Here is an 11680-nt window from a genome sequence, read left to right on the forward strand (position 1 = left end):
TATATTATAATTTGTAGGATTTCTTTTTTTTTAGAATGATAAATTTTTTAAAGTGTATAATTAGTTTTAAAGTATTATAATTTTTTATATATAATTATATTAAATTAATTTTTATTTCAAACAATAATGATTCGAACACGAACAAATGCATCTCTGGTTGTATTTGGTTCATTTAACAAACCAAATGAAAAAAAAAGTGTTTGTGTTTGTCTCGTTTGTTTATCGAACGAATTGAACGCGAACTCCCTGACAAGCCGAACACGAACTCTACGCGAACAACTAGCTTTTTTGACAGCCCTAATGGTCTGGCCGCTGTGTATCGTATGACGACCCATCCGAACGGTCATCGGAGCATACGACGGTCGGAAGCAATAATTTCCCACCATTATGAATTCATGATTTTGAGCATGATAATGCACTAATAACTAAAAGTTAGAATTACATTTATAAAAAAAAATACAAATTCTGTAAAATTTTCTCAAGATAAATTTCATAATTTAAAATTAAATTTTTATGCTATATATCTATTTTTTTTTAATAATCATATGATTAACACTTGTAACTTTATTATTTATAAAACTAGCACCCATATTAATTTTTTTAATTATTGAAATGGTTCATTTAAGTGTGTCATTATCAAACTATCGGCTTAAATGAAAAATATGGGCTGAGAATTTATAAAAATGGGTAATTATGAGTGCTAATTTTATAAATAATAATATTTCATGTGCTATTAATGTAATTACTTTTTTTAATGGTATTATTCATATAAATTTTATATGAGTAACTATGAAATTTTAGGCGTGGCATGTATATAAACATAAAAATTGTGTACTATGTAACCATTTTATTAATTTTTTTTTGGAGAATTACATAAAGATTATCCGAAATATTGATATTTACAAAGATGCGTTCTACTTATTTGGGGAAAAACTGAATTTTGACAGTTTTTCCAAAAAATTACTTTTTCAGACCGCTGAAAACAACATTTTAACACCGGATCTTTCTAGTTGTGGAGATAGTTTTTTAGGTGAAGGCAGACTTTTTTAAAATAATAACAATAATAATGGCACGTAATTTTTTTAAACAACAGATTATTTTTTAGCAGTATTTTTAAATAAGTTGCAGCTGTCACAATCAGAGCATAAATAGATGTATTTAGATATTAAAATTTGATATAAATGAAAGATATTGTACCATAATATTTGATATTTGAGTGAGAATTTGTAAAATGAACAAAAATGGGGGCTTATTTGTAAATACCAAGTTTTAGATTGAAAAAAATATTATATCCCCGCTCAAGACTCAAAATTTGAGTCCGGAGTCTGGAGTCCAGTAGAAGTGTGTCACGTGGCAAGTGGACCCCACTCAAAAAAACTCAGACCCACTTGTCACATGACAAGTAGAGCTATCAATTTGGCTCGTTGTTTGCGAACAACTCAAGCTCGACTTGTTAAGCAACTCGTGTTCAACTCGTTCGTTAAGCCTAAAGAGCTGAACCTAAATAAATTTTTAAGCTCGAAATGTAAACGAGCCAAACAAGAACAAAATTTGTTTGCTCGTGTTAGACTCGAATTGACTTGAAAATAAATAAATAAATAAATAAATATAATAAATATTCAGAAAAATTAAATATTATAAATTGTAATTAATTAATTTTTATACAAATAAAATTTTTTAAGAAATTATTATTTTAATTTTATTAAAATATAATTATTATAATAATTTGATATATAATGAGCTAATTTCGAACCGGAGCCAAACACGAATATATGAATAGAATTTTCGAGCCGAAGCCATTTGGAAGAGGAGCCAATTTCGAAATGTAATATTTTTTAATGTAATTGCCCCTTCCTTCTTTTAACTGCGTTCCGGAAACCAAACCGCACCTCTCTTCCGCCATTGATTCGTGAGAACAGCATGTCGAGATCTCTGGTTTCCCTTCTCCTCTTCGTCTCTCCCATCTAATCCTATCTTCCATCATCATCTTCCCTAACCGATCCTGTCCGTATCGGCCACCAATCTTATGCCGGATCACCAGTTTGCGTATGATCGAGTGGTTTCGATTCATCTGCGTTCTCGCGGTGAGTTGATCGGATGGAGTGCTTATTCTTTCGTTTCGGATTCTTGTTGCTCCGACAGTAAACTCTCATCGTCCGTTGCGGGATGTTCAATTGTTCATTGCATTCTTGTTTTCTGATAATGCGGCATTTTTGGAGGGTTTTTGTTGTTTTTTTTTATTATTTTTGGCTGACGTGCGGGATAATCGCTCCGTAACTTCATTGTCATTATTATGATTCTTAATTACTTATTTATTTTATTCGAGACTGAGAATAATGTGATTAGATGCGATTTTGAGATTGTTGAAAAGAGAATTAGATCGCATTATTTACAACAGTTTGATTGATGCATCTAAACAGCAGTGCATTCTGTCCTCTTTGATTTCATGTTTCTAAAGTGCCTTGTTTTGTAAAAATTCGTAAATTGATTTTTTCTTTAACTGTTTCTACTGATTTTACAATTGTTCTAGTTAATAATATTGCAGAAGTTCTGTTATTAATTCTTTTCCCGACTTATACTTATTTTATTGTCAATAGTAATCTTGAGAGTTGAATTCTTTTGGCCAGCCGAGCAGCATTAAAGCTTCTAGCAATCTGGCGAGAATCTATTGATCCAGGAATGATGAAGAAAGCCTTAGACCAAACTGTTAGAGAGCTGTAAGAACATTTCATACATTACACACAATTTGGTAATTGCTATGCAATTTGTCTTTTTTAGTGCGGTATTCCATTAAAAAATGGGCATTTACATACATAGCACGCAGTTCTTATGTATTTACATATCTCACTCCTAAACTTTAATATTTACACACATAGCACTAAAATCTTTGATATCGCATTAGAAATAGCAGTATTACCACTTTTTAAGAGGATTTATCCATTAGGTTTACTAAATCCAGCCAACAACAACAGCAACAACAACAAAATCATTATCCCACTAAGTGGGGTCGGCTACATGAATTCTTTTTCTCCATTGCGTCCTATTTAGTGTCATATTTTCATTTACTAAATCCAGCCAAACATAAAAAAATGCTAGTTCTATGTATTTATGAAATTTCGGTTTTAGGGTTCGAATTTTGCCTTTGGTTCATGTTAAATTTAGATTTAATAAACCAACCATGAATTCAAATATGAAAGTTTAGGTATGAGATATGAAAATATGTAAATATTGTGTGTTACATATGTAAATTTTCGTGAAAAAAAATACTTGATCAAATTCATTTTTGAAAAAACCATTGATAACTTTTGCCCTACATGCTAGATGGTAAAAAGGATGCAAGTAACTGAATGTTAACATCTGAGGATTTTATAAGTTAATCTTCCATTTGTTGGAACAGTTTCTTGTGATCTAAAATTGAAAACTAATTATTTACAACAGCCCTATTTGTTTGCATGGCATGCAAATTTTTGAAAACGATGCAGAGTTGTAAATACATTCCCATTAAAACAGGTGTTAACACAGACATACTCCAAGTGTCATTGTGTTAATTTTAGCTACCGGTAATCAACATCATGTAATGGCGCTCTCTCTCTATCTATCTATATATATATATATATATATATATATATATGGAAATTTACATCTGTACCACACAATTCTTATGAATTTATATACCTAACATCTAAACTTTAATAAACTGATAATTCTCGAATCTTTAACAACGCATTAAAAGTGACATCTAAACTTTAATAAACTGATAATTCTCGAATCTTTAACAACGCATTAAAAGTGAAATGCACCTTTTTATGCATAATTTAATAGCACTAAATTGGCATAAATGTAAATATCAAACTTCATGTGTTAGATTTATAAATACATAAGAATTGTGTGGCGTGTATGTAAATGCCCCATATATGTATCTTAGAAATGCTACCGATTTCTTTTAGTGGAGTCTTGAGTCTTGTTTGATCTTTAAGCTAGCAAGTGGTTTCATGTTAGTGTAGTCTGTGTAACAATTAGAGGACACTATTAATAAAATGAATCAAGTGGTGTTGCATGGATGTTGGCCTCTATTTCAGTTCCATGATGTAACGCTATAATGGGCTTAGGCCAACGTTGATTGATGACGAAAGTATAAGAGAGAATTATATTTTACAAAGAGCTTTTTTTAGAAGAGGATGATCATACTTACTAATTTTAACTTATAATTGGCTAATGTCATCCATTGTATGCATATATTCAATCATGATGCAATAGGATTTGAGATAGATTTGACTTTCTTCATTACTTCAGTTGCGAATAACTCCTGCATTAACGAGGGTCCTGTGAATAACTCTTGCATTGCGAATTTTAACTTATAATTGGCTAATGCCATCCATTGTATGCATATATTCAATCATGATGCAATAGGATCCGAGATAGATTTGACTTTCTTCATTACTTTAGTTGCGAATAACTTCTGCATTAACGAGGGATTGACAGCTAAATGGACTATTATGCTTACGTAAACTATTCTTTTGGAATGAAGCATCATAATATTTCTTACAAAACTTATTAATATTATTTTAAAAACTAAAAAGACGTTTGAGGAGTAGAGGAAGCGTACTTTGGTCTTTTTTCTTAAGAACAAAGGGAATGCACAAGAGTGTGCAAATTATAGAAAAATTAACTTAATGTGTCATGTATTAAAATTATGGAACAGAGTAATTGACCGTAAGTTAAAACTTGATACAAAGAATTCTCAAAATCAGTTTGGATTTATGCCGAACAAGTCTATTATAGAAGCTATACATTTATTGAGAGGTTTGATGGAGAAGTACAAACAGAGTAAGAAATATCTATATATATGATCTTTATTGATTTAGAAAAAAAAGTTTATTATAAGGTTCCAAGAGAAGTTCTTTGGAGACTTCTAGAAAAGAAAGACGTTGCAATGAATTATATTCAAGTCGTTGAAGATATGATACTAGAGTTGTTACTTGTGTTTGAACAGAAAGAGGATTGATAAAGTATTTTCCTATTTGAGTTGGATTACATCAAGGATCGACCTTAAGTCCATATATTTTTGCTTTAGTTTTTGATGCTTTTAATGAACATTTACAGAAGAATGTATCCTGTTGTATGGTTTTCTCTGATGATATCCTTCTTGTAGATAAGATTAGAGAAAGTGTTCAGGAAAAACTTGAATTATGGTGGTCAATTTTAGAGTCTAAATGCCTCGTTTGAGTACATCTAAAACTTAATACATGGAATGTAATTTTAATAATAGTAGATCCAGTGGCGGAGTTGTAAAACTGGGTGATCAAATCATTGAAATGAGTGAATGTTTTCGATTTCTCGGGTCTACTTTTCAAAGTGATGGTGATATAGATGGGGATGTTATTAGTAGAATTCAAATTGGTTGGTTGAAGTGGAGGAATGCATCGAGTCAATTGTTTGATAGAAAAGTACCGCTTAGACTAGAAATGAAAAGTTTTTGAGATGGTGGTGAGACTTGCAATGCTTTATGACGCAGATTGTTGGCCTATAAAAGAGAAGCATAAAACTAAATGAAGTGTTGTTGAGATGTGAATGCTTAGTTAGATAAGTGGCTTTACACTAATAGGAAAAATGCAAAACAAGTATACTTGTGAAAGGTGTTGTGTAGCTCCGGCGACAAACATGATTATAGAGAGCTGTTTTAGATGGTTTGGGCGCATTAAACGTCGATCACTATTGATCCTGTTCGGAGAGCAGATGTTTTACATTCAACTTATGTTAAGAAAGGTAGAGGTAGACCTGAAAAGACTTGGGATGTTGTATAAAATTGATCTTAATATATTTGAATTAAATGAAAATATGACACTCAGTAAGACATTGGAGAAAATGATTCATGTAGGCAATCCACCCACTTAGTGAGATAAAGGTTTGTTGTTGTGAATGAATGCATTATAATGCTAAACAGAAGAAAATGACACGTTTGAACCATTAATGTAATTCTGATAGCTATGACAGCATTATGTAGAGTTAAAGATAAAATTACATGAGAACATTTCATGCAGGTGCAATTTTTTGTTGAATGATACATGACAACGATGAATGGATTGGGGGAACACATCTGGATTGTTGAGAGAATTTAAATGGATAGGACCACTCTACATATCTTTAAAATTTTTTATTTAAAAATTACATGACATACCAGATCCAATGATTTTGTGTCTAACCAAGAAGTTAAAACAAGGAAAAGGGAAAATGACAAAGGGACCCGTTGGATGGGTGACTTTGCCACTTAAGCTGTCTATTGGGTGGGGGATGGCAAATTCATCCTTACTTTCCTAATTACGTTGTTGTTTGCATTCGTTTAAAAAATTCTCTCTTCTGTTTTTAAAATAGTCTTTTAATTTATTTAAATTTTAATTTGAAATCATATTTTTAGTATTACATTCTTTAATATGAAGGGGCTGTAGCGGTGGTAAATTTGTTTAAAAAATTATCCCTTCTGTTTTTAAACAATTTTTTTTTTAAATCATATTTTTTTGTATTACATTCTCTAACATTAAGGACCTATAGCGGTGGTAAATAACCTTGACGGGGTTCTTCATATTTCTCTGCTTAGAATATAATGACCTGTAAAGGTCAAATCCAGCCTTATAATGTTCTCTATATTTTCCAGTAAGCGGGAGGTCAACAAGAAGTTTCTGAAAGTTCCTACCATAGAGCAGAAGGTAATCAAATATCACCTTAAAATTATTGTTGGTTCTTTTCATCAGAAAACATTTTTAATTGATAGCAGAAAATGGAAAGTTTTTTTTTTAATCCTCGCAGATCATGCTATAATTTTCATTTTACTTGTTTCTTTACCTTTTTCTATACCAAATGTAGCAGAAAATTATAGGCTTATAATGATCTTTACTAGCAAATTTTTCTATAGTCAAATGAGATGTGTCTGGAGAGCTTTCAGAGAAATCTATACTTTTATCAAAATTTTAGAAAATATACGTCTTAGGTATTGACAATAGAAAAACTATATGCATATTACTCCCACATCTCTGTAAAATTACTTGTTTAATGTTGATATCTCATATGTCAATAGTGGGTGCATTGTAAAATTGTTTTATTGTTCTTACATTTTCTTCTCTAGACTCACTCTATTACATTTTTTATGTGCCATTGAAAATCAACTGGCTGCAGTGCCTCATTATATAGTCTCCAAATAAATGATATTTGGCTTTAAAATCTAAACTTTAGCTTCTAATGTTCATCTGAAATTTATTCTTCAACTTTCTAATATAATATTAGATAGGTACTTAAAGGCAAATTTATCTTTTAGTTAGCTTATAAGCAATTTAGTCTTTTGTCATGTATGTTGATTTAGTATAAGGTGTCTTTTTGGGAGGGGAATAATGTTAGAGCGACACCTAAGAGCAAATTTGTTTTTTTTAGCCTACAAGCAATTTATTCTTTTGTCATTTATTTTGGTTTTATTATAAATAGGGCTAATATGTTTGGGATTAGAGTTATACAAAAGATTGTCTTGAGTCTTAGGTTTAGGATTTGGGAGAGATTTCCTACCTTTCAAGTTGTAGAAATTGGGATAATTGCATACCTCTCAAATTCTAGGCGTTTATACTTTATTTTATGTGTCCGTAGTTGTATTATTTGCTATGGAGAAATAAACTATTTATTTTGCCATAATTTTTACGAACAATCCTAACATATAAAAATAAAAAAAATAAAACTTTTTAGTACTTTCTAGTTTAGTACTTATTTAAAGAAGTTTTGTATCTATTAATTAGGTTTTCTTTATATACAAGAATTTATAGGAACATTTTTGTTCCACGATGGAAATTATAGAAAGAAAACTATATAATACGGTTCTATGTTCATGTTCAACCTTACCCATTCTTCTGACCTATAATTGAAAAATACAATTAATGCTTGTTACATGAATCTCCACCTATTTGCTTTTTCGTATGACTATTATAAACTTGTAACAAAATGAAGATCACAATGATTTGTTATGGAGATGGGGAACTTGAACCAAATATTTTTGGAAAGAAATATGTTACTATTAAAAGCATTATTTCACACTCAGCCCCAAACTGTAACTAAGATAAGCGTAGAGAAGCAATGGCATTTTTTTTTTGCAAAACAAAATACAAAGAAGCAATTAAGTAATGGTTAAAGAAACTTTTAATTTACAAAGTTCTGATGGATTAATTTACCCACTTGATGAAGTTTTCTAATTTACATTAATGAAATGGATTATGGGACTCAGACCCTTGATGCTACAAGCAATGAACCGTGGGGTACTCGTGGACCACTTATGGCAGAAATTGCACAAGCTTCCTGCAACTAGTGAGCTTAATTGGAAGATTTACATAAATACCACTCAATTCCTATGTATTTACATACCTATTGCCTAAACTTTAATTTTTTCATACAAATCACCTTGCCTATGCATGAAAAGGTGTATTTCATTTTTTGTGTATTTCATTTTTTTAAAAATGTTAAAAATGAAAATGATGGTTTTTTTATGTGATATGAAAGATTTGGGTGTTATATATGTAAGAAATAAAGTTTAGGTGCTAGATATGTAAATATGTAGGAATTGGATGGTGTGTATGTAAATTCCCCTTGTCTTTTTTTTCTATGTTTTAAAATTCTATTTCGCTGCATGTTTTTAACATATCAAGCAACTGGTGCAGTAATGACTACCAACTTATCATGGCTGTGCTCTGGAAGAGGATACAAGACACTGGAAAAAATTGGCGTCATGTTTACAAGGTGCTATATGAACTCTTTTTTTGGCTTAGGGGTTCCAGTCAAAATATTTTGTTCCTTGTGCCTTTTACTTTGCGTTGATGAGGGCATCATACTGTTGTCCGTGTTTTTTTTTTTTTTTTGGAATATACTGTTGTTTGTATTTTAAGGGCTTAGTCATAGTATGGTTTAGTAGGATGTGACCTGACGCTCTACAATGGGTAGGGGTGTAAAAACTTGAACCAACAAGCTCAGTCGACTCAAACTTGACTAAAAAATTTGGGCTCGGGTTGACCTAAATATATTTTGGATCGAGTTTGGAGTATGAATTCTAATGGTTTGGGATGACATGCCAACTCTGAAATGACCCCCTAACCTAAAATAAACTCAAAATCAATCAGCTAACTTGAAATAGACCCAAGATGAACTCGAATTTGACCCAAATAATTGTTATGCTTTATGTTAAATGGTTATATGCGTCAGGTTCGAACTAGTTGGTTGAAGGTGGGTTTGAACTTTTTGACCTATTTAATACTTGTGCTGGTTTTGAGTTAAACAGTTTTGAGTTATGACAATTTAGGGTCAAATCTGAAACTGACTTGCACCCGATTTAACACCCCTAATTGTGAGAGATTCTACTCTCTAGTGTTTCAATCTGATATAAAAATGCTGACTTGTTGATCAGTTTGTTTTGTCGTAGGCATTGATTGTCCTTGAATACTTGGTCATTTATGGGTCCGAACGAGTGATTGATGATGTCAGGGAACGCGCTTATCAAATTTCGGTAAGACATGTTTTAAAATATTAATAATTTTCTTCTTAAATGCAATTACAAATTTTCAAGTAATGTTAAAAGACTGCTAAACATGCTTGAGGACAGACATTATCGGACTTCCTTTATACTGATTCTAATGGGAGGGACCAAGGGAGCAATGTTAGAAGGAAAGCTCAGATTCTTGTTGCACTTGTAAATGATAAGAAACGACTCTATGAAGTTCGACATAAAGCTCAGTCTTACAAGGCAAAGTGGGTTATAGTGCAACACAATATGTGCATTAAATGTGATATTTAAACTCTCTACGATGTTAATGCAGTGAATTGTTTATTTAATAATCATAAGTTTTCCAATGTTAGGGTTTCTCTGCCTCCTTTGTCTTCAAGCGCCCGCTTCATTGATGAAGGTGGAAATAGGGAGGATGATAACTACAAAGTTCGTGCTAATGTTGCTAGCACGTACAGGTCAAAGTGTCAAAGTGTTGATGGATATACAAATAATTCTTTTGATGATTATGATCGTCATTCAACCAGGTATTTTAAATTTCTTTAATCCAAGGATCAGCTATTAAATTTTTGAAAGATTTACATACATAACTTTCAATTATTTTGTATTTACATATCTAGTACCTAAACTTCAATTTTTACATACATGCCATCTTAAATATGCATGAAAAGGTTTATTCCACTTTTTTAAATTTAAATTTGTTTATTTTTGATGTGCTATGAATGATTTGGGCGGTATACATGTAAAAATTAAAGTTTAGGTTTTAGATATGTAAATACATAAGAATTGGGTGGTATGTATGTAAATGCCCTATTTTTTTTTGTAATCCATCCTTTCTTACCTTATTAGCTCCCCAAGCCTTTTAATGAGCTATTTTGCAGTTTTCCAAAACAGCAACAGGCATCTTTTAATGTAAAATTTCCTCCAAAAAAAATAAAAAATTTTGTTTTGAAATGTATAAAATGATATCATGCCTTCTTGCCTTTTATTTTATAAAAAAAAATCTCTTGAAACACTAGTTTCAGCCGTAGTAGTTAGTATATTATTCCCTAGGGTTTCAATGTTTAAATATAACTCAGCTATATTTAATTCCTTGAATGATAGTGGCAGATATGTGAGATTTTGCATGATGAAAGGTTGGCTTTGAAGTTATAGAAGCTCTATCAATTCTTTTTGGGACTGAATTCTTAACTTTGGTATAGTAGAATTTACAATAATTAACCTATAAATTGATAATTTCATAGTGCATATTTTACACAGAATTGATACATCCCCGAGTTACGAAGTTGCCACCAATGATTCCTGGTCTACTGTTCAGAATAAGTATGACGAGTTCCTTATTTGTTGGTAGATGGTAAAACATTTTTGGAAGATTTACATACCACACAATTCCTTTGTATTTTCGTAGCTAACACTTGAACTTCAATTTTGACATAAATGCCAGATTACCTATGCGTGAAAAGGCATACTTCACCTTTTAAAAATCAAAATGATGGCATTTTTTTATGCTATATCAAAGTTTTGGTGGTATAAATTTAAGAAGTAAAGTTTAAGTGTTAGCTATGTAAATGCATAGGAATTGGGTGTCATGTATGTAAATTCCCCGACATTCATTTGTGATTATAGCTAATTTTTATGATATTTTATATGCCCAATTTAGGGGCAGAATTGCTGAGATGGCATCAATGCAAAAAGCATCTTCACCTTCAGGACTCAAAGAAACTTCTTCAAGCGGTACAAACCAAGCTCCAGAAAGTGTTGCTAGTGAATCTGCTCAAGCTCATGAAAAGGAAGTTGCTTCTTTAGATGAGTTTGATCCTCGAGGGTCTGTATCAGGTATTAACAGTTGTCTCTTTGGGCCAAATTTCAGAACCAGTATTAAAATGGTCCCCGATTCTTTGCGGGGGCTCATTTCAATCTCAACGTTTATAAAAGTATCAATTTAATTGCCGGACTCTTTTAATATGTGTTAAAATAGTTCATCTGCGAACTTATTTAGCCCTCGTTAAAATAGTCTGGGAGTAATTTAATATTTTTATAAAATGATCTCATTTAAATAATGAGGGACACTTTCCTCGGCGAAATTCTGTTGTCGGATTATGTCATCCATACCACTCAATTGTCTGATAACTTTTTTTTTTTTTTTTTTATTGTGCC

At 31.4% G+C, this 11680-nt stretch overlaps 1 protein-coding gene across 1 annotated transcript; it reads left to right on the top strand.

Annotated features, from left to right (window-relative positions):
* Positions 1–1786: 1786 nt before the first annotated feature.
* On the top strand, positions 1787–11359 carry LOC110024954 (clathrin interactor EPSIN 2-like; the record flags this gene model as incomplete). The annotated part of the gene is given in 10 exon segments (XM_020725158.1): positions 1787–2084; positions 2628–2717; positions 6653–6704; positions 8258–8337; positions 8688–8766; positions 9443–9526; positions 9623–9768; positions 9877–10050; positions 10784–10846; positions 11184–11359. Coding segments are annotated over 9 exon segments (892 nt in total), but the record flags the coding sequence as incomplete, so codon positions are not given.
* Between the last annotated feature and the right edge of the window lie 321 nt (positions 11360–11680).

Source organism: Phalaenopsis equestris, unplaced genomic scaffold (assembly GCF_001263595.1).
Source record: "Phalaenopsis equestris unplaced genomic scaffold, ASM126359v1 Scaffold000282, whole genome shotgun sequence".
Lineage (NCBI taxonomy): Eukaryota > Viridiplantae > Streptophyta > Magnoliopsida > Asparagales > Orchidaceae > Phalaenopsis > Phalaenopsis equestris.